The following is a 23,125-nucleotide window of genomic DNA, read 5'->3' as shown; positions in this document are numbered from 1 at the left end:
AGAACTGAAAAATTTGCATATCGTCTCTATCACTGTGTGCATCTACCTCCTTTCTACAACACGCTGGTGTCTTCCAATTGTACATGATCCTCAGAGGCAGCCAGCCCAACACCTTCAGAACGTGCTGTGCTGCCACAGTGCCCCTCCCTGCCTCAGCTGGAGGGAGGCTCTGCCAGGCCACTGGTACCATGAATAATAAAGCCTTGGGACCTTTATCCAAACTGTCACTGTCACAAAAGGACTCCACACACACACTCAATCTTACAGGGATTTTTATTGTTTAAGACCCAGTCATGCATACTAAAATTACATGTTTTTACCACTTTGACTTAGAAAATGCACTAGAAAAATAAACTTTTGGTCAAAACAAACACTGAAGTAGATGAGTCCACCATTGTGCATCCTTATACCCAAAGCCAAACTGAACTTCAGTTTGAAGTAAGGAATGTGACCAATGCTGAAATGGTGCCCCAATCTGGTCAGAAAAGAAGCCCATCCTCCCACCCCGTTAGAGTGGTTGGTGTCAGAGGCTTGTGGCCCCAGAGGTTTCAAGTATGTCACTTGTAACAGGTTCCCACCTGATGTGCCAAGAGGTGAGGCATATCCACAAGAATCCCCAAAGAGCAGCCACCTGACTAAGCACGCCGCCCGGGAGATGAAAAGGGAAATACGTGGCGAGCACCGCCATCCACGAGTCACACTGGGCCTCCCCACGGAGCAAGCTCTATTAAGGAGGAATATTTGACTCTGATGATGCCTGTTCCTTGCATTTCAAGCAAACTGTTTCTGAGTCAGGAGAGCAGAAAGGCATTTAGATTTACAAAGTTAACAACTCCCAATACTGAGAGCTGACATCGTTTCTGAACAGTGGATAAGTTTCTGGTATCTCCATACCTCTCACATCACAGGACGGCCACAGTTAGATCATGACCTAACATTTTACTTCCTAAATAAAAGAAGAGATTTCAAAAGAAAACCTTAAAAGCTGAAAAGTTTAAAATGAGGTATTATAAAAATGCCACAATAGTACTACAGCTTTTGCCTACCCAAATGAAAAAGTGATCCCATGAGACTCAGATGGCATTTAAAGAAACTGCCCACCCGGGGAGAATTCAGAAAGTCTATCTCACAGGAATTCAGAGGAAATACTCTTACTGCCCTGACACTTTCTGGCAAAAATGTAGTATCTTAAACGCTGAAGTTTTGTAAACTCAGGACAAGTGGCTCCTTGTGAAAGCAGGATGAAGTAAGAGGGACTAACGCCACCCATGCCAAAAGCAAAGAAGCTCAAAAGGGGAAACCAGAGTTGCACATGTGGCTGTTTCTGTGAATTTCTTTGCACAGGTTTCAGCCTCTCCCCGTGAAGGTAGAACAGGACTCCAGGAAGAGGCACAGTTTTTCAGAATTGTGTTTAGGCATGTGGGTTAGGAAGAAGGAAGCCCCCATTATTACTGAAGCTTACAGATTCGTTTGGAAGATTTAGGTGCCAATTCATTCTGGCCTAAATTTCCTGGATACTAACCCGTGTGGGGAAAAAAAGAAAAAAGCCTCTAAAAAGAGTGCAGTGTCCCTGTGGCAGTGAGGGTGATGCCGGGAACAGAGGGCTCGGAGCTCAGGCTGCAAGCCCTGTTTAGTATATGAAGATTCAGGAGTGTTCAGTGGCTCATCCAAGGCCACACAGCAAGGTGCAGCTGGAACTCAGGTCTCTGGATGTACTGTTTTCCCTTCCCTACATCACACTACCCTGAATTTAGGGAAAAGTTAATTTTCAGGTGTCTGAAATGGGCTGGAGCTTTTCCCTGAAGGAATGCACACCCAGTTCCCCCGAGGTGCTGTTGGTCTCTGTCAGCGGGCCTGCACACGATAAGGCTCCTGTGTGCTCCCCCGCCCTCCCTGCTGGGGAAAAGGTATGAGGATTTGAGTGTCTGGTGAAGCCGCACGGAGACTGCCTTGATTTCTACCCAGGGAGGTCCCGGTTTCGCAGCCTGGTGCAAACCTCCTGAGGTGCCAAAGTTATTAGATCTCTCTTTGGAGCCAAAACAAAGCACAGCAGTTCCAGAAGGCAGACATACCTTGGCTCTGACTCCTTTCAGAAGCTGGATGAAAGAGCGCCTTGGTCCAACTGGAAAGGTCTGAGTAACATCTTTCTGGTCTTTGAGATATTTCTCTAGGTGAGCTTGGCCGCCCCTGTGTAAAGTCACATAGACAAAGGGCCAGGAATGCAGTGCAGAGTTTAAACTCTGGAAATGTGGTGGGGCTGAGAGATTCATTTCTCTCTCTGTCTAGCCTTTGTTGTTGTTGTTGTTGTTGCTGCTGCTGCTGTTGTTTTAATCTTTTCTTTGGGGCCCAAGAAAGCCTCTAACCAATTCTCCCATCCAGGCAACTGAGTTCTGAACCCTCTACATTAGCCGTCTCACTTGTCCTGTTCAGATCTTTTCAGCAATGCTGGTCACACCACATTGTGAGATGGAACTAGAGGCAACAGGGGGTGCATTGTGGCACTTCCAGCTCAGCCAGGTCCCAGAGGATCTAGGGTTAATATCGATGGTGAAAAGAGCTTTCCCTAGAATTGGCACGAATGAGGTAAGTAATTTCCACCAACTTCTCCAGACATTTTCAAAAGTGCTATAAAGGTGAACAGCTTATTCACAACAGACTGGCCTTTGAATTTCAGTGTACCTGTTCTCTTCCTAACTGAGCTGTCCTCCTTGTCTGGTGGCCTAATAAATGCACAGAGAAGGTACACACACAACACATAGTATCTGTCACTATTTAACACCAAAATCTGCATGGAATGAATATGAAAGGAAACAGGTCAAAAGCCACCAGATGAACCACCTAATGTGGGCTATGTAAGGCTAAGTTCTGGACAGGAAGGGTCTAAAGTGCTGCAATGCAGAACTGACATTCGGTCCGGCTGGGCAGACTAAAGTGTGTCCGACCACATCACAGAGAGAAACAAGTGGGGTTGGGAGGGCAGGGGCCCCAGAAGTGACCCAACAATAACCTGCCCTCACGTTCATTTCCAGAGACCAAAATTCCAGAATCCCAAGTACTTTAACCACTCCCTCTTGCCAGGTTTACAATACACCACCAGATCCTCGGGATGGAAGGAATTCATATAAGGTCCTGGTCATCTCACCTGCCCTCACAAAAGCCATCTTTTTCAAGTTTAACCCTCACTACGAAAAGAAGTTGGTATTGCTGAGTACCAGGAATATACATACTTGTTTCTTTCAAAGCAGGGCCAAACAGTAAGATATTCCTCTTGGAAAGACCCAGATGTACCACAAAATCAGGATCCAGCCACTTGTATCTAGAGTCATCTTTGTAGGCCGAAAAGCAATGTCTAACATTCAATAACTAAACTGAACCCCAGAACCTCAGCAGCCAAAAGGGCCCTACGTGTCATTTCATTCAACCTCATTTTACAGAGGAGAAAGCTGAGGCCCACAGAGGCCCAGGTCTTGTCCACCATTACACATCGGAGGCTGGAGCCCAGGTCTCATCATTCTTAGATCTGAATTTTTTTAGCTACACAGGCCTGGCATGCAGTATTTTAGGTTGAGTAAAATCACATATTTCTAAGACCCTGAATGATTCTATTGAGAACCAGGGCTAAGGCTTTATGGGTTTGGGAAAACTTGAGTTCTATTGCAAGAGTCAGTCAATGAATCCCAGAGGTGCCTGAAGTCTCTGGCTCCCAAATTTAACCACGAATTATGTCCCGCTGCGTGCCTGATTGAGATTAGGTGCCTTCCAAACCCAATGATGGCAACTGTGGCCTGGACCTTAAACTTGAAGATTCCTGATAAGCAACAGAAGTCTGCAGTTAAGGTTCATGCGAAAGGCACAAACTCCCAAAGTCTCACATGTGGCCACCTTGCAGGCTTGGCCAAACTGTTTCACAGGAGTGTGCTGACAGGTCAATTAAGATGTTTTCTTCTGGAACGTGGCATCAAAGTGACTTTGGTCCTGATTTTTCTTGCTTTCAGATGTAAAAGAACCAGATACAGCGTCTGGATTAATGGTTGCAAACTGGGATTCCAAACATTTGGGAATCAGTGGGGAAGTTTTCCATGTCTTCCATGGAATAATTCAAGTAATCAAGGGCATAACGCTTGGCTCACCCTCACGGTTCTACAGCCTTTTCCTCCACACTGCAGTTTCATTACAAGGAGCAAGACTGAATCCAAAGACCTCGAATTCTCTTTGTGCCTTGCTGAAGGAGAGAAAAAAGATTGAAAGATGGTGATGCACAGGGGGCCTGGCTAATAGCAGGAGTACAGCTGTGACTTCACAGCCCGCACAGAGTCATCACACTGCACGTCTGAGGACAGCCCCTCGGGCGGCAGGCTTTGGCTCAGGATACTGTCGCAGGCAGGGAGAGGTTGGCAGAACTCTCTCACGAAGTCCTCCTCCGAGGCCAGGAGCACCTCGTTCCAGGTGGTGATGTCCAAGTCCCCAGCGGTGCCCCCATACTCCTTGGGGAGAATGCTTCTTGGAAGATTTGTGTGAAGAGAGTTCAGGTCAGATCCATGGAGGAAAAACTAAAGCATAAGGAAAGGAAAACACACATGTCCTGAGGTGAATCAGTATGTCGGTCACCTTCATAGTAAGTGCTCAAATAAATATCTGTTGAATGAATAAAGGAACAGTTGATGGCAACTCTACCCTTCCAGTGCCTCAAAAAGCTTAAGGATCTTTCACTCTCTTTTCCTTATACCCTGTGCCCTGTTGGCTGGTCTTTCAAAATAGATCCAGAATCCAAACACTTTGCCGCCCCTCCAGTGGTACCATGCCACCATCATTTCTCACCCGGACTCCCACAGGGGCCTCCTATCTGGTCTCCCTGCTCACCCTGGTCACAGCACAATCTGAGCTCTTTTCAGTGGAAGTCAGGTCACGTCGCTCTTCTGTATAACCCTCCAGTGCTCTCATCTCACACAGATTAAAAGCCGAGGTCCATCTTATGGCCCACAGGGCACAGTCTGGCCTCTGCTACTTCTCTGCCCGCACCCCTCCGCCCCGCTTCTCACTCCCCCTCTGCTGCTCCCCCAGCATGCTGGGCACGCTCCCACCTCAGGCTCGCACTGTTGCTGGTCCCCAGATATCTGTAAGGCCTCTCTCACCTCTTTCGAGTCTTGGCACAAATGGCAACTTCTCAATGATGCCACCTCTAACCACCCTTCTGAATACTACAACCCCTTCCCCCATTCCCTCACTATCCCCTTTCTCTGCTTTTTCTCTATAGCACTTAACACATTCTAATACTAGATAATATACATAATCTATTGTCTGCGTCTCCTTAGAAAGTAAGCTTCCTGGAGGTAGAGATTTTGGCCTGTTTTGTTCATCTAGAACATATGTGTACATAGCGGTTGGTCAGTATTTTTAAATGAATGTATGAACATACAAATGAAGATTATGAGCCACAAATAAAGTCATTTCACAGATGTACACAACCTGGTCCAAAGGCTGCTTGGTAAAGGCAGATTCCAAACAGCACCTCCAGAAACTAACGTAGGCTCCAACCCAGGCATAGAGGCACTAAGTTAGCGGTTCTCCAACCTAACTGTGCATCAGAATGACCTAGGAGATTTTAAAAGCACAGATTCTTGGGCTTCACCCCTGAGCTGATGAAGTATAACCTCAGGGAAAGGGCTTAGGAACCTGGATCTGGACTTTAAGTTTCCTCCCTTGCAATCTTGAGATTCTCCCTCTCTGTGTTCCCTCTTTGAAAAAGAATATAAAATTCAAGACCCAGTCTTTAGAGTGATCACAATGTTCCCAGGCCTAGAGAAGGAGGAGAAACATACCACCCACCACATTTCAATCACGGTACTGGGAGAGGTTAAGTAGCTCTTGCATCTTTTAAAGTGTCATCTATCCTTTAAGTAATTAAGCTAAAAACACAAATATCTCATAAACCTTGAATTATTCCACAAACTTTATACAGCAAGACAACGAATTAGGTAAATGGAAAGGTTTAAATAGCATTTTTAAACCCCAAGGAGCTATCAACAGAATTTGCTATAACTCTCTTTAACTCCCTGCAACAATGGATATCCTTTCCCATGTCTTCTTATGCATCAAATACAATGCTAGTTCACAATGCCCAGGCCAGAATATTAAAAAGTCCAAGTGATGACAGAGCAGGGAAGCTCTTGGAATAACAATCTTATTTCTGTTCTCTACTATCAAATATTATATTCTTCCCTTCACAGAAAGAATTGTTCATTTATTTTCTCTGTAACGCTGTCCTTTCCAAATTAATAGTTCCAGGGCAAAAATAATGAACTACGATCATTTTACTGATGTCACAATAAATTTACAGATGTCACAAATAAGGGAGTAAAAAAAATTAAAGTATCTTTAAGTCAACAGGATCATCGCTTACTCTGTTTGCTATTTTCTCCTTCAAAAACGGTTTGATGATGGCGAAAATGCCTTTAAATATTCGCGGTTCATTCACTACATGGACCGCTTTTATCCGAATGGGGAAACCATCCTGTGGGGGAAGGAAAAAGAATGTTAGAACATACGAAATATCTGCAAACCATTTTCGCAAAGTGTCCATTACCACAGTCTGCCTCCTCCGTGTAGTTCTTCACTCTAGGCCCCAACACCGGTCTGGTCTGATTCTCGCGGCCTCCTCAAAGACAACCCCGGTGCAGGGCGAAATGGGAAGGAGTCTTTCTTAGGCTCAGGGAAGGAGTCTCTCTTAGGCTCCAGAGCTGGGTTAGGAGTGAGGCAAACACGTGGAGAAAGCTGCTCCTCTGGTGGCAAAAAAAAAAATGGCCTGAGCTCCTGCCAATGGGTCTAGCAAGTTTCAGACCCTCCGGTCACTGTTGCCCGAGACATGTTTCTTAGGATGTTACCAGGTGCAATGCAAAAAAGGGCTCCACAGTGGGTAAAGTTTAAGAAACAGGAGGCTAAATGAGTCTAACCGGCTTCCTTAACTGCAGGATTGTTCAGAGCTTTTAACATGCAGCTGTTTACAGTGAAATTCACAAGGAAAGGGCTTACTAGATCACACTTCCCAAACTTACTTGACTCCGGAACTTTGTCGCCCAGATCATCTTACAAGACCAGAAAAACACTGATCCAAACTCTCTCTTTAAGCTGATGCTTGAATCTACATGGTGTTGAACAGAGGCATCAGAATAAGAGTGGAGGCTAAAGAAAGCTGGGTACTGCCTCAAAGCCAGAATTCAAATTTCTGATAATGACCCAATGTGACACTGATGTTTAAAATAGTCAGCCTGGTGCACAGTAGGGGCTCGAATACGCCGTGGACTTCAACCAGGAGAACTGGTCTATCTCTGGTGCCCCACGGCTCACAAGAGAGCACCCCACGGGCTGGGTCGGCATGAACTAGGAGTCAAACCTGCTAGAGACCTGGGCCAGGCTACTTCCTCTAGGTCTCAGTTTCCCTATCTATCAAAAAGGAAAAGTAATTCTTGCCCTGTCTATCTCAGAGGATTCCTTGAGGACTGAATGGGTTATAATGACTGTAAAAGTGCTTTGCAAACCATTACATACTGTGAAGCTATGTAAGGAACTTTGTGGTTAGTGACTTGTGCTCTGAAACACAGAACGTGAGGTATGAAAGCATCTGGCCAGAATGGTCCAACAGAGATCCTTGTCCCCAGGTCCCACAGAGGGCAGGACAGACTCTATCACCTCTGGCAGAAGCATAATTTCTGTTTCATTTGTTAGGAGAATTTCTCCTCTGCCTTCTGAAACCCCTCCCCCCAAAAAAAGGCACAAAGCATTTCTCTGGTTTTTGGACTCTCCCTAAAGCCGATCTCACCCAAACTGAAGGGACCGCAGAAACTACCAGAGACCCTGATGGGAGTGAGTGGTAATGGAATTTTACATTTCCTTCCAAGGCTTTTACATTTTTCTGATTGTAGGAGTGCAATAGTGGAGAAACAGACAGGGCCCAGGAAAAGCCAAAACACCCACAAGAACAGGCAAGTGACAAATAGCGGCCATACCTGAAGGATGCCAATCACCTTTTTGGCTATAAAAGGGCCAAAGTGAGATGCTTTTGATAAGCTCACTCCTTTGTAGTCTGCAAGAATTACAATTCCATTCACTTGGGTTTCTTCAGACTGAATGAGTTTTTCTAACGTCAAGTAAATGGCGCGGATGTTTTCGGTAATTGGATAGTTGCTTGGTATCCATCTGTCTGAGGTCGTAAGAGACGGACAGCATGTTACACAAAATAAATACAAACACTCAGACAGGCTAAGATTTATCTCCGTGCAAAAAGTGTTGTTTAAAAACGGAAAAGCAAGATATTCTACTGGCATGATATTCTACTACATAGGTTAGTAAATGGGACACCTTCGGCAGCTTCTGTTTCTTAACTCCAAACACAGCAGCACTTTCTGAAATGGAAATGCAATCGAGCGTTGAAGTTAAAAGTATAAGCTCTGAAGTCAGACGCACCTGGGAGTTTGACTCTCACCAGGTGAGTGACCTTGGGCAAGTTACTTCCTCACTCAGCCTACGTTGCCTCAGAAGTAGAATGGGGTTAACAGTAGCTTAATGGACATCTGTGCCTTCTGCCATCAGATATCCATCCTTATCTTCACACCACCCTGATTTTCCTTGGGGAACCACCTCCTCCCACGCTAACTAGCCATGAAGCTTGGATACAACTGACTTGACTCCTGGCCACGGTGTGTGATCCAAGCCAGGTTAACTAGAGCCAAGGGGACTCGATTCTGGGGCTCTGGCCCTTTAGAAAGAGATCTCTCTTTTGTCTCATAGTGGTGAAGCTGGAAGCCTGAGACTCAGGGACCCCATGAGGCAAGAACTGGTCTGAGAAGGAAGCCCATGTTGAGGACAGCAGAGACACAAAGGGCTTTCCAATGCCGCAGTTTGAGCAAACTCCCTTTTCCGGGCTGGATGTTCCTTTAATACTCGCCCCCCTCTCCCCCGCCCAATATATTTAAGAAGTCTTTTCCTTCTTTGGGAAAAAGATGGAAATGACAACTTTTGACTATTAACCACTATTCTCGAGAAAAGCCCACCAAGATCTGTGTGTCCCTTTGATTGTTACCAAGGGGATATATAATACATGCAAAAATGCCTATGAAAAAAATTTTGTCCAAAGACTGTCAACTTGCTGTTGTTTAATGCTGCTGCCAATTAACCCTGCTTCTACATAACTGGCTGTCATCCTTTTTAACCACATATGTCTCAAAAGAGCTCATAAAAAGGCAGAGCCAATCCGCAGTTGAGGACAAAACTTCCTGTGTATGCCTCCTCCTGCAAGGCTGAGTCAGTGGGAAGGGGTCTAGATCTGTCCAGATATATGGGGGAAAAAATTCATCTCACAAGCAAAGGGCTGAAGCCAGTGTGGTAACATCTGACTGTTTTGTAAGAACTCTTATGAGCTGAGCACAAAGGAGCAGCAGAAAAACCCACTGCCTGGTTCTTAGGTCTCCTGGCACCTTGAAATCTCCACTGCATTGCTTATTTAAAAATAAACACCCCTCATTTTGGAAAGTGCCTAAAATAGCAAATAAAGCACTTAGTTAACACTGCCTGGTACATAGTAAAGGCTGAAGAGAATGGCTTAGTTTCCAAAGAGGGTTTGGTAAACGACCAAAGGGAACGGTGACGAGGGGGATTGAAGGCAGAGGTCTCCAGCCCCGTCAGACATCCCCTCGAGGCATTTGTACACATGAACAAAGAAAGCTGCCAGCAAGCTCTCATTTTCTTGGCTTGCTGGGAAGAACATGGCAATCCTAGTTTCGCATTTTGTCTCAGCTCTGGCCTGATGGAAAACGTTGCGGCTGGGGGTGGGGTGAGTTTATAATGCATCTGGTGTCACGGAAGAGAAGAGGATGAAGAATGAGGATTCTCAAGTTCTCGCATCCCCTAGTCGTCATGTCGACTAAACAATGTCCACACACATCTCTAAATGCCATGGGGGTGGGGAGCTGCCCGCAACTGAAAACTACCGTGCCAAAGAAATATAAGGTGTCCTGATCACCACCGTGAAGTGCTAAGATCAAAAAGTCAATCTAAAGTGCGTCCTTTCAATGGCTTAACTATGTAAAGGAAAGGAGGGAGCGGTGGGAGGAGGCACACGGCAGACTGACACCTTTCCAGGAGACGCCCAGCCCACCCTGATATCTGTATCTCACCTACTACGAAGGAGGGATGGGGCCAGGGGCTGCTGGCAGCCCTGCTTGCATCCTATGAACAGGGCAGCTTTCTCAGCCCTAGAAATCTGGAATTTGTATTGAAGGAGCCTAGTTGGGTGGCCAGGTAAACCTGGGAGCTGAGGGGTGCCAGATCTGACCACGTGCACAGAGGCAGCAAAAACCAGCATACAGAGAAAAGAGTGAAGAAGATATGCAAAGGGCAGCAGAAATATGAGGCCCAGAGAGACACACTGACAGACAGACAGGCAGAGGCAGAGACAGGGAGAACAGCTGGCTTAGTTCCTGAAGAGGAAACAAACTAGATTCTGGTTCTGGGTTCCAGAGCCTAGTGAGATGCTGTGCCTTCAGTTCACTGGTTGTGAGACACTCCTGTCTCCTTAGACTAAATCTTCCCTTTTTAAAAACGCTGGGTTGAGTAGGTTTTGTTATCTGCAATCAAAAGACTTTTGACTAAAACAGGGAGGGGACAAAAAGGAAAAAAGAAAGGGGAGAGGGTGCTGGACAGACACATCCCAAACAGAGAGACCGTACACACGCACTCCGCAACAGTCTCGCGCAATACCTGGGCGGATGCAGAGGACGTGGCAGCCTCGGGGGTCAGTGTGGGGCAGCACGGTGAGGAACCCAGAGGCGAGGACATCTTTCAAGGCCGATGGCTTCAGGTTATTGAAGACTTCGGGCCAGCTTCTCCTGCAGCTGTGGTAGTTGACCAGGAGCTGCAGGGCCCGGTCGTAATCAAACTTGCGGGCTCGGAGGAAGCGCAGCAGGAAGGCGTCGTCCAGTGAGGTGCCCAGGTTTGGGCATTCCTTCCTCACCATGTCACGGAGGGCCTGCACATCCCGGAGCCTCCATTCCGGCTTCTCCTGAAGCTCTTCCCTGGCCTTGGTGACCAGTTCGTCTGTCAGTGAGCACACGTAGCCAGGAGGCTCGGGTGCCGGCGGCAGCTCATTTTCAGAAAGCGAGGCCGCGGAAGGGCTGGTTCTCAGAGAGTCACTTTCTTCTGACATTAGCTACCAGGATCCCTGTCAAAACAGAAGCCCCAAGCGAAGTTAATAAAGTCCACGGCTCGTTTCTCACCTCAGGGCAGCTGATGTAGGGGGACAGGAAGATTTTTGTCAAGCCGAGTAACCTCAAAGCAGTGGTTCTCAACAGGGGGAGTGCACTGGATCTGAACCATGTGCCCAGGTCCAAGCCCAGACTGAATGAAGTTACAATCTCCACAGAGGCACCCAGTCACCCAGATACATGCACTCCTCATCAGACATCATGGCTTTGCTTACAGATGTATGAATGGGTGCTCGACCTTACTTATAATTAAAGAAATGTGAATTAAAACAACTTTCAAATACAGACTGGCAAAAATATAAAAGGGTACTCTGATATGCTTGCTGTTGATGGGAGAATAAACTGACATAGCCTCTTCAGACAGTAGTTTGTCAATATCAAAATTTAAAAGTACATACCCTTTGGCCCAGCTTTTCATTTCTGGTACATATACTTATATGTGTATACAAAATATGTATACAAGGATGGCCATTACAAGTATTGATTATAATGGCAAAAGACTGAAAATACTTTTTATACCATTTGGAGACTGGCTAAATAATATCACTGTATGAATGGGATACTATTTAGTCATGAAAAAGAATTAGGCAAATTTTCATAAATTGATATGTTAAGGAAAAAGTAAGTAGGTTGCAGAACAGTGTACATACAATAATCACATTTCTATTTGAAATACACATATATGTACTTGTGAATGCACCTACAATTTCTGGAAGGAGATGCAAGAAACTGTTACCAATGGTTCCCAGAAAACAGACCTGGAGAACTAGATATTCAAGATGGGAATGACTTTTTACTGTACTGATTTTTTTTTTTTTTTTTACACCATATACCCATGTGACTTATCATGGCAGCAATGAAACTGAGCTCATCAGATTTCCTGCTGGGTGGAGAAAAAGTGATGGATGGCCCCAGCTGCTGTCCCTCTGGATCCATCATCCCACTGGATGTCATAATTTCCACAGACTGTCCCCAGCCTATGACTAAAACATGGGGCTCCTCTAACAGGCAACTCTGCCTCGAGGACTCCCTACCAGCCTGGTTGGATCTTTCATTTAACTGCACTGCAGTCTGGGACTTTCTGCCCAAACCTCCTTCACAGGGGCTGGGCTCGCGTGGCTGGCCGAGGGCTCTCCCTGACTTCTCCAGCTCCCCTCTCTTTATACTTCATGGGCGTTGCCTCCAACAAATGCCTAATCTCATCCTAGTGTCTGTTTCTTAGACAACCTGATCAACACACTAATTGAAATGAAAAACAAAAACAAAACAGTTGCCTTAGATATTCCAGGAATAAGGTAGCAGCAGGGCTGTCCTGTTCCAAGGCCCACGCTCTTGTCCATGCGCTGCCCCTGATCCCCCACTCAGAGCTCAATAGGAAGGCAGGGACCACCTTAGGGGGCTCTGCACACAGCCAGCCTCCCCCCAGTGCACAGCAACCAGGTCACTCCCTCTAAATCTTGTCTGCCCACTCCATTTCTTGCATTCTAACCTCCAGCCCTACCCAGCTTCTTCCACTCTCTCCCAAAAGTGTTTCCTTGTCTTCTGCACATCCTGATTCCTCTGACTAGCATGCTTTTGCTCTAGTTTGTCACCTGATTGATTTACCCTTGAGTTCCAATTAGATGACATTTCTTTTATTCAACAAATAGTGAGCAATTACTATGTATCAGGTCCTCTTCCAGGCATTGGGAATACAGCAGTGAAAAACTAAAAAATTCTGTCTTCATCGAGCTTACATAGCAGTAGGGGGAACTATAAGCAAAATAAACTATAGTCTATTAGCAGACGGTAAGTACAATGGAGAGAAACAAAGCAGGGCAGGGGGTTGGATGTATCTGGGGATAGAAGTTAGGATCATAAACAGAGTAGTCACGGAAGGCCTCACCCAGGCGACATTTGCGCAAAGACAAAGGAGACAAGGGAGCAAGCCATGCAGGTATCTGGGGGAAGAGCAAGTGAAAAGCCTGAGGCAGGAACATGCCTGGCGTTTTTGAGAGACAGAGAGGAGGCCAGTGTGGCTAGAGCCAAACGAGCAAAGCGGAGTGTATTAGCAGATGAGTTTAGAGAGGTACTGGGGTCCCACTGGTACAGTGCTTTCAGGGCCAGGAAGAACTTTAGCAGGAGGCCTTCTCTGGCCCCAGGCCAGGTTAGGAGGCTCCCCACTGGAGCTCTCTAACATAGCTCTCCTCCCACTCCACTGTAATTGTCTGTGGGTTATCTGTGGGCAACATTCACATCTGTCTTGTTCATCGTCTTAAACCCAGTACCTAACAGGGTGTCAGACACATAGTCAGCACTCCATAAATATTTGTTGAATGAGTTTAATCTGCTTGGTAGAGGTATGCAGAGTGAAAAATGGAACAACAATCATAGTTCACAGGACCCACCCTGGGCTTGTTTCCACGGGAGTCATCAACAGATACCTGTAATCCCAATCCAGTGCTTACCCAGGAGGCAGACTGTAGTGTCCAAGTCCATGTCCTAGCCTCAAAGTCCCCTCTCCAGCCTCTCTCCTATCCTTCCTCCTCAATGCACATTAAATGCCAGTCAAAACAATCTTATGACCCACCACTCTCAGAATACTTCATGCATTTTTGATACCACTGCCTGGAATTACCTCTCATTTTTTCCCCAACCAGACAACTCATCACCTTCTAGGCTCAGTGTCTATGTCACCTCCTCTGTGAAGTCTTCCCTGATTCCCCAGGATGATTCACTCTAATTTTACACAGCACCAAGTTCCACTTTTTTTCAGAAATGGCACTCCAGTATCATGGGTCTTTACATGAAACTCCTCAGTCAGTTTTACCATTCATTCACTATCAAGTAATTATTGATCACCTACCATGTGTCAGGTGCTGTGCTCATAGGCATGGGGCACACAAGAGAACAATATAACTCTTTGCCTTATGAAGTTTACCTTATACTGGAATAATGAAAAGATAATATGTACTTGAGCATTTTACCATGTTTTAAGCACCATGATAAGCACTTTGCATCTGTCTCTCATTTAATCTTCACAATATTTGGTGAAAACACTATAACTGTTTCCATTTACAAAGGAGGAAACTGCCCACTAGATGTAAATTCCATGAGGGCAATCTGTATGGCACGTTCACAGCTATCCCCAGTGCCTGGCACATGACGATGCTCAGTAACTACTGGTGGATGATATGATGTGCCCAAGGGTCCACACCCAGAGAAGCAGAGAAGGCTGTGTCTAGCCCCACACGGGGCTCTACACTCCACCTGACCTCCAGGGTGTTGGCAGTGTCAAGCACAGAGCAGGGCTCAGTCACAGTACGGTGAATAAACTGATGGGTGGGCTGGATGGGTACAAACACCATTTGTCAGCCTATCACCCTGTGAGCATCACTTTCCTTCCCACCCCACCCAAACAAGGAGAGGTCAGAATGTCATGGCTCCGGGAGCCCCAGAGACCCCACATCCCATCGACAGCCTTCCAAGGCCCTGTTGTCACCTGTTAGGTTCGCCAAAGGAGGAACGCACAAGGCCAAAGGGATTAAGTAAAGTTTATTGCGGCATAGTAACGGCCGGGCTGGGCCAAAGATGGCGTCAGCCCCCAATGTAAAGAGGCGCGAAGCTTATATGTGGCTTGAGGTGGGCGTTTTTGGCAGGAGTTTTCTAGGTGGGTAAACTGGCAGGTATGGTGGAAAGTCCTTTAGTCCAGTGAAACAGGATGTGGGCATGTAGCCATTGCCAACCCAGATGTTGCAAGGTCAAGCACCCACACAAGGGGTAGGGGATATGGCCCTCTTGGACCTAACATTCCAGCTTTTTGTTTTATGGAATAGGGATGGGGACGGTGGGATCTGGTAGTGGATGGCCAACCTGGAGTGTGGCAGAAACTGGTAGGTTCTGCCAGCTGGAGAGCTTGATACTGTGACCTGGAGAGAGGTAGCATGACTTCTGCTACAGACTGGTTGATAAACGAGTGAAAACAGTCCTAGAGGAGAGAAGAAATCTGGCGCAGTATGCAAGGTTCAAAGACCAAAATGAGGGTTAGAGGCCCTATGAAGGGTAAGAGCCAGGTACTCCAGTTGTTTTTTAGCCAGGTGTCCCAAGAATTCATTTGGTACTCTCTCATCTATTGGCTCTGTACTTTAGTTTTTTTTTTAGCTGCATCTCTTACTAGTCCTGATTGGCTAACATAAAAACAACATTCTTCCTCTAAAAAGAGGCAGAGACCTCCTTTTTCAGCCATCAGGAGATCTAGCCCTCGTCTGTTCTGTAAGTGATGGCTGCTAGGGAGTCAATTTGATTCTGTAAGTGAACTATACTTTCTGCAATTTCATCTAGGCTTTCTTGGAAGTCACTGGATAATGCTTTGAAGTAAGATAGAGTGGTGACAAGTCCCCCTGTGTCTGGTCTCAGTCCGGTAGTAACCCCTAGTGTGACTCATATAGTGTGTGATGGGGACTGGTAGGGACTGATTATTGGAGGCTACTTCTATATTTGGAGAGAGATAGACTAGAGTACAAGTTCCGGTCCAGTTAGTGGGAAGGCAGAGGTAAGCGCTAGTTCCATATAGAAAGACCCCGTTGTTGGGTATACAAGTGGAAAGGTGTATGGAGAACAAATGAGTAAGAGGGTAGGTTGTTCCCATGCGCCCTGTCTGGGGCTCAGAAGAGCTGTCGCTACAGCAGCTCCAGTTAAGGGGGATAGGTGAGTAGAAGTATTAGTAGGTCTGCAATGAAAGTGTTGGGGAACTGCAGAGACAGTCATAATCCAAGGAAAGAAGGAGAGGGAGGGTATGGAATAGTTGTGAGAGGTCGCAAGGACTGTAGGGTAACTTGTGAAGCGGACGGGTTGTAAGAAGAGACCAACAGCCTCTGGGGAGACCTGGTAAGTCTATCTGTTGAGTCCAGTGGCTGTTGGGTAGTTGGACTGTAACCATCTAGCTGCACAGATTGGAGGGTAGGTGTCCTACAGATATGTTGCTACCAATCCTTGTGAAACAAAGGGGAGCCTTGGAAATTAAAGGGGTAGTTAGGGTTGTGGGTCCTATTATTGGTATGGAGGAATGTGCTTCCTTTGCAAGAGACTGGGTATAGGTATTACAGAGATCGGAAGCTTGATTAGCCTGTACTGTGGAGTAAGTCCCAAGGAGAGTATCTGCCCTTTCAAGGAAAATGGATCCCTTTCTTTTTGCTACGAAAGGGTTGTTTGTACTTGGCCCCGTTTGATGAGGGGAATGAGGAGGGTGGAATATGCTGAGGACGGGAGGGAAAGGCAAGGCCGCAGTCCTTGGCTAACGCAGGGCTGGACTTGTTGAGGAGAGAACGGGTGAGACTGAGAGCACTCGGGATGAGCAGCAGTGAGAAAGCTCTGCAGGGAAGCCGAAGAGGAGGCAGACGACTGGGTGAGATAAGTGAGTTAATAGGGTGGATATGGGAGGTGTCCTTGACCTATGTGATGAGGAACTTCGCCCCACGGGTCTAACAGGTGAGTGATACAGGTCCAAGAGTAATCAAAGTTTCCCTGTAAACGTGATTCCCATAAAAGTTAAAATGCTGAGACAGAAAGGAAAGGGAGGCTGCGCTCAGGCTGAATTTGTTGGGGTAATGGTGTTATCTATTCTGGAAGAAGGGGAGAGTCTGAACAGAAGGGACAGGGACAGTAAAGTTCACTCATTTGTCCTCCTTCTTCAGGAATTCGGGTTAGCCGAAGCTTTGTAGGTTCGATGGAACAGTTGTGGTATTTGGGATGTCCAGTCATACTTGGTTCCTGTTTTAGTCTGAAAAGATGGAACCAGTTGGGTGTCCAATAATCTTAACTACAGTTGGAATGGTTAAAAGTACCTGGTGAGGGCCTTGCCATCTTGGTTTAAGATCATCTGAGTGGAGATTCTTAAGTAGGGCCCAATACCAGAAATTACAGGAGTAGGTGGAAGATTTCCTGCGAACGGCCTTGGCAGGACTTGGCCTGCATGTTCTCTTGGTATTGGTTTAATTAGTTTAGCATGGGTATGTAATCTCCCCAGGGGGATGTCGTGGTTAGGAAGGAAAGGTCTTCTGTACATGAGTTCAAAGGGGCTGAGAAAAGAGGGGGCCCGAGGGGGGGCACTGATGTGCATGAAAGCACATCAGGGTTCTTTAATCTCTAGACTGTTTATTAACTGAGTTTTTATTAGCTTTTTCTACTTTTCTCGAGGACTTAGGTTGATAAGGAATGTGCAGGTTCCGTTGAATTGATTGAGCTGACTTCCTGTGTTATTTGAGATATGCATGCTGGGCCATTATCTGACTGTAGTGAGGCAGGTAGTACGAAGCAAGGAATAATATCTTTTAGAAGTGCCTGGGTATCTTCAGAAGACTCCTCAGAGGTGGTGGGGAAAGCCTCGACCCATCCAGAGAAGGTATCTACGAGGGTTAGTAAGTGTCGGGTTTTCCTGATGGGGGCATGTGTGTAGAGTTGATTTGCCAACCTTGTCCAGGGTTGCTGCCTCTAGCCTGATGGGTGGGAAAGGAAGGAGGGTGTATGTATCCCTGTGGGGGAGACTATGGGGCTGATAGAGCAATTTTTCATAATATCTGGAAAGAGAATGTTGAAGTTATTGCAGGTAATGAGGGGTTTTAGGAGGTGTAAAAGTGGTCTAAATCCAATGTGTAGAGTTATGAATATCTTGTAAGATATTCTGAGCTTGGCCCTGTGGTAAAATATACCTTCCTTGCATCTCTCACCAGGGGTCTTCCTTATCTGCTCCAAGCTTGAGGAGAGACTGATACTCTTTAGGAGAGTATTGCGGTGTGAGATGAGAAATAGCTAAGAGTTGAGAGGAAGTGGGTGGTTGCTGCACAGCGCTTTTGGCCTCTTGATCTCCCTTATTATTGCCCTGTGTGATGGGGTCGTTTCCTGCCTGGTGCCCCTTACAGCTAACTCCTGCTGCTGCCTTGGGGAGATGAGCTACCTGAAGAAGTTTAAGAATTAAGGGGACATTGGTTACAGGAGAGCCTTTGGTGGTAAGAAATCCTCTTTCTTCCCAAATTGAGGCATGTGAATGGAGAATGTAGAAGGCATATTTGGAATTTGTATAAATGGTAACATCCTGCCCAGGTGCTAAGGTTAACGCTCTGGTGAGGGTGATTAATTCTGCCTTTTGAGAGGTAGTCCCTACAGGAAGAGGACTAGATTCTATGACCGCTGTGAGAGAAACTACTACGTAGCCTGTCAGCCTTTTCTCATCCTGGGAGAAAGAACTACCATCATTAAACCAAGTGTGAGAGGCAGTGGGTAAGGAAGAGTCTGTTATATTTGGGAAACAGGGAGTCTTAAGGTTGAGGATTTCTATACAGAAGTGTGAAGTCTCTTTGTTGGGGATGGGACTGAGTGGAGGCCATTTGGCTAGGGTAACATGGGGAGATTCAATAAAGATCAGGTGAAAAGTTCACATTCTGGATGGAGAGAGATTTGGGGCAGCTTTGTGTGTTACGAGGCCAGAGAGGTTACGTGAAGAATAGACTGTGATGGGTTGTCCGAATGTGAGTTTCTGACTTTCAAGAGTTAGAACAGCAGCCTCTGCCAGGGCTCTTTGACAGGCTGGCCGACCCCAAACTGTAGTATCTAACTGTTCTGATAGATAGGTGACGACTGAGTGTCGGGTCCCTGAACTCATCCTAAAAGTCCAAGTGCTATGCCTTCCCTCTCCATAAAGTTTAAAAGGTTTGGAGAGATTCAGAAGGGAAAGAGCTAGGGCTCATACAAGGGCCTGCTGTAACTTCCAGAAGTAAGGGCTAATATTAATGGTGAGATATAACGGTTCAGTCTAAGGACCTTTAGAGGCCCGATATAAAGGGTGAGCTAGAATGCTGAAGTTAAGGACCCAAATGCGGAGAAACCCTGCTAAACAGAGGTAAGAGAGGAGCTCTTGTTTTGAGGTGGGAGGTGAGGGGGAAGCAATGAGGTCTTTTCCGGCTAAGGTAATGGCACGATGTTGTGGTGTAATGGAGAGACCAAGATAAATGACTTGAGAGGAAGGAAGTTGGGCTTTCTTAGGGACTAGCTGTGTGTTTATAAGAGAATAGGATGGACTACAAAGGAGGAGATCATCTACATACAGGAGAAGAGTGCTGGGATGGAGATCTAGTTTTGCCAGATCTGATGCTAAGCCTTGTCCGAAGAAATGGGGTCTATCTCGGAAACCTTGGGGAAGGACAGTCCAGATAAGTTGTTGGGATTCATGAGTAACAGGACCTGTCCAGGTAAAAGCAAAGAGATTTTGGGAGTCTGGGTGGAGAGGAATGGTGAAGAATGCATCTTTTAGGCCAATTACAGTGAATTGGGAAGTGTGTGGGGGAATAAGGGACAGGAGGATGCAGGGGTTGGGCGCTACTGGGTGGGTTGGGAGGACTGCTGGTTTATGATGTGGAGGTTCTGGACTAAGCGATATGAGCCATTTGGCTTTCTGACCGGTAAGACTGGGGTTCTGTGTGAGGAGTGAATGGGCCTTGGGAGATTTTGGGATAGAAGGCGCTATGTACTGGGTTAGAGGCCTGTCTGCTTTCTAAGGATAAGGGGTATTGGGGCTGACAGGGGCCTACTGAAGGGTCTTTTAGTTTTATGTGGATAGGAGAGTGGTGTTGCGCTATGGAAGGGGTGGAGGGATCCCAGACCTTGGGTGTGACTAGAGAAGTTGGGAGGGGGAATTTATCTGGAACAGGCTTAGTGAGGAGGAGGAGGGATGGATCTGAATTAGAAGTGAGAGAGAAGCATAAGTGAAGCTCTGAATTTTGATTAAATGTCTCTGCCAAGGACTAGGGTTGGGTACCTGGGAAGGACTAGGAGTGACTGAAAGGTGTTCCTAGTAAGAGACAATTTAGGGAGGGTGTGATTAGAGGCTTGAAGATTAGACCATCAACTCCCACAATGGAGACTTGATAGGGGCAGGTAGGACCCTCAAATTCAGGTAAGGCAGAGTAAGTGGCCCCCATATCAATAAGAAAGAAGATTGGCTTACCTGCCACTAGCAGTTACCCTGGGCTCCGAAGGAGTGATAGGCGTGGGGGCTGTGGGGCCCGGGCACCCTCAGTCTTCAGTGGCGAGGCCTAGAAGGCTGGGCAGGCTGAGGTCCAGTTGCTTCGGTTTTTTGGAGGGAAGAGATGTGACCCTCCCGTGAGGGCGCAGGTCACAGTCAACTTTCCAGTGACCTTTCTTGCCGCAGCGTGGACAAGGGCCTGGAGGAGGACGAGGATTAGGGCAACCTTTGGCCCAGTGTCATACTTAAGGCAGGGGCCCGGAGGGGCCTTGAGGGTTCTGCCCTTAGGAGTTTGCTTATTTCTGTGGGAACCCTGGATAGCTGCCACCAGCATCTGGCATTTAGCCTGATCTCTTTTAAGTTTTCATTTGTTACCTCACCTCTATTATTGAAAACTTTAAAAGCAACATTTAAGAAGTCCCTTTGTGGGGTTTGAGGGCCATCCTCCAGCCTTTGTAATTTGCATCTGATGTCAAGAGCTGACTGAGAAATGAAATGAGTATTTAGGAAGAGGAGACCTTCTGCTGAAGATGGGTCTAGTTTTGAGTATTTTTAGAGCGCCTCTGTTAGGCAAGAAAGAAAGATGGCAGGATTCTCGTCTGCACCTTGGCTGATCTCTTTGAGTTTTTCATAATTAACTGCCTTGTGTGATTTCTGAAGCCCTGCTATGAGGCAAGTTACCATATGATTTCAGTGTCAGCTGCCTGGGGAATCTATCTGATAGTTCCAGTTGGGATCCTGTCTGGGGACAGCTCGCCACCAGCTGTGGCTTATCTTGCTGGTGGAAGTTATCGGCCTGACCCTGAGCGGCCAGCCAAACTCTTTTCTTCGGAAGAAAGAGTAGAAGAAAGGATAATGCAGAAGTCATGCCAGGTAAGATCACAGGATTGAGTTAGATATTCAAATTCCTTAAGTAAGTGGTGGGGTCAGTGGAGAAAGACCCTAACTCTCTCTTAGTCTGAGAGAGGTCGGCCATGAAGAGGACATGAACGTGGACTATACCTTCGGCTCCAGCAACCTCCCTTAAAGGAAATATAGTGGCAGGCTCCTGGGGATGAGTTCGAGAACGCATTGTGGGGGGTAGGGTTCTGAGGGATCTGAGCTGGCCTCATCAGGAGCCAAGGGATTAAGGGAGGAAGGAATGGGGGTCTTCTGAAAGAGGAACATATGGGGGGGGTAGGGTGGCCCATGATCAGTGGGATCGAAAGAAGACATTTCGGTTTCAGACCAAAGAGAAATAGTGTTTCGAGTAAAGAAGTAAAATGTGATAAGTAGAGCAGGATTTACAGAGAGGGTCTGGAGCAGAAAAGAAGGTGGCCTGGACATAGAGAACTTCAGACTACTTTCCATTACGGTGACAGAAGTTGTCAAGGTCTCGTGGCATGTTATAATCAAAGGTGCTCTTCTCAGGACATTGAAACCCATTATCCAATTCATATTGTGGCCAAGCAGTGTTACAACAGAAGATGAGATGCTAGGGTCTGATATCACCCTCGAGGCTGAGGTTGTCTGGGTTTCCTTAAAAGGCAGCCAAGAGGGGTGGTGCTGGAGGATGTGGAAGGTCTGTTCCCTATGATGAAGAGGATGCCAACGATAAGGAAAAGAGGAGGGCGAGTGGAAGACAATGGAAGAAACGGCTCTTTGGGTGGGCGTCCCCGCTGACAGAGTCCGTCTGGTAGAGGAAACGGGTTCTTTCCGAGTCAGGCGTTCCCAGTTCAAAAGAACTCGAGACCAGGAGGCCGAGGAGTGTTCTGACCTCGTGCTAGGATTTGCCAAAGAACAGACAGAAGACCCGAGAAGAGATGGATAACCACTCACTCGAAAATTAAGTGACCAAATGTGGACTGGCAGGTCAACAATGAAAAGGTGAAGCTCCCGATCTGGCATCCTCCCTGGCTGGGTTCGAGGAGGATTTGGAAAGTTAAGGCTAAACCCCTCAAAGCCCAAGAAAGAGTTAGGATCCGGCGGTTAGCCCGGGCGAGCTGCCACAGCCCACTGCTCTGTGGGGTGCAAACCAATAACCTCGGGGCCCAGAGGAATGGCCACTAAGCCTGCACCAAACCCTCCCGGGTTTCAGCACCGAAGGTGAGGTTCCCCAAAAGAGGAACGCACAAGGCCAAAGGGGTTAAGTAAAGTTTATTGTGGCATAGTAACAGCCGGGCTGAGCCGAAAATGGCGTCAGCCCCCAATGTAAAGAGACTGGAAGCACAGGGGGCTTAAGGTGGGCTTTTTCGGCGAGAGTTTTCTGGGCAGGTAAATTGGCAGGTATGGTGTAAAGTCCCTCAATCCAGCGAAACAGGATGAGGGCATGTAGCCAGCTGTCAACCCAGATGTTGCAAGGTCCGGTTCCCAAATAAGGGGCGGCCCGGTTCCCACACAAGGGATTGGGGATAGGGCCCTCCTGGACCGAACAACCCCTTCCCCAGATGTCCCCATCTCCTGGGGTCTCTTTCCTCAGGTCCCCCACTTCCGGTTGTCCCTCCCTCTCGGGGTCCCTCTCCCCGGGCCGCAGGGCACACGGACAGCCTCGCGGGAACTCACCGGCCGGCTACGGGGCGGAGCGCGGGTCACTGGGCGGCGGGAGCCTCGTCCGGCAACGCACACAAAACCGACCCGCACTCCTTGCCGGGCCGGCCGGGCCCCTCGCGCCGGAAGTGACGCACCCAGGGCGTGCGAAGGCGGTGCACCGCCTGCAGTGCGCATGCGTGACGTCTCCCCGCGGTGCCGGCTTTCGGTCCCCACCTGGCGGCCTGGGAAAAAATCGGTTGAGAGGAACAGAGAGCGCCCGCAGGTTTAGATGGTATAGCTGGAGAAACTGAGGCCCAGAGAAGGAAAGAAAGAAGCTGCTGTTTTCCGAAAACACACCACTAAGTAC

The 23,125-nt window shown here is 47.3% G+C and overlaps 1 protein-coding gene across 3 annotated transcripts; it reads right to left on the bottom strand.

Annotated features, from left to right (window-relative positions):
- Positions 1 to 255: 255 nt before the first annotated feature.
- Positions 256 to 22,903, bottom strand: TTPAL (alpha tocopherol transfer protein like). Of its 3 annotated transcripts, none has more exons than XM_039864398.1 (6): positions 22,792 to 22,903; positions 20,233 to 20,449; positions 10,753 to 11,212; positions 8,004 to 8,197; positions 6,401 to 6,511; positions 256 to 4,550 (listed from the first exon to the last, which is right to left on the bottom strand). In XM_039864398.1, the coding sequence occupies exons 3-6, from the start codon at positions 11,195 to 11,197 to the stop codon at positions 4,272 to 4,274; spliced, it is 1,029 nt and encodes a 342-aa protein (XP_039720332.1). In that variant the 5' UTR covers positions 11,198 to 11,212; positions 20,233 to 20,449; positions 22,792 to 22,903; the 3' UTR covers positions 256 to 4,271. The 3 variants fall into 3 exon arrangements, with proteins under 3 accessions (XP_039720332.1, XP_039720333.1, XP_039720334.1); XM_039864399.1 differs by lacking the exon at positions 22,792 to 22,903 and adding an exon at positions 22,069 to 22,772; XM_039864400.1 differs by lacking the exon at positions 20,233 to 20,449.
- Between the last annotated feature and the right edge of the window lie 222 nt (positions 22,904 to 23,125).

Source organism: Pteropus medius, unplaced genomic scaffold (assembly GCF_902729225.1).
Source record: "Pteropus medius unplaced genomic scaffold, Ma_sr-lr_union100, whole genome shotgun sequence".
NCBI lineage: Eukaryota > Metazoa > Chordata > Mammalia > Chiroptera > Pteropodidae > Pteropus > Pteropus medius.
This window is presented reverse-complemented; position numbering and strand designations above follow the sequence as displayed.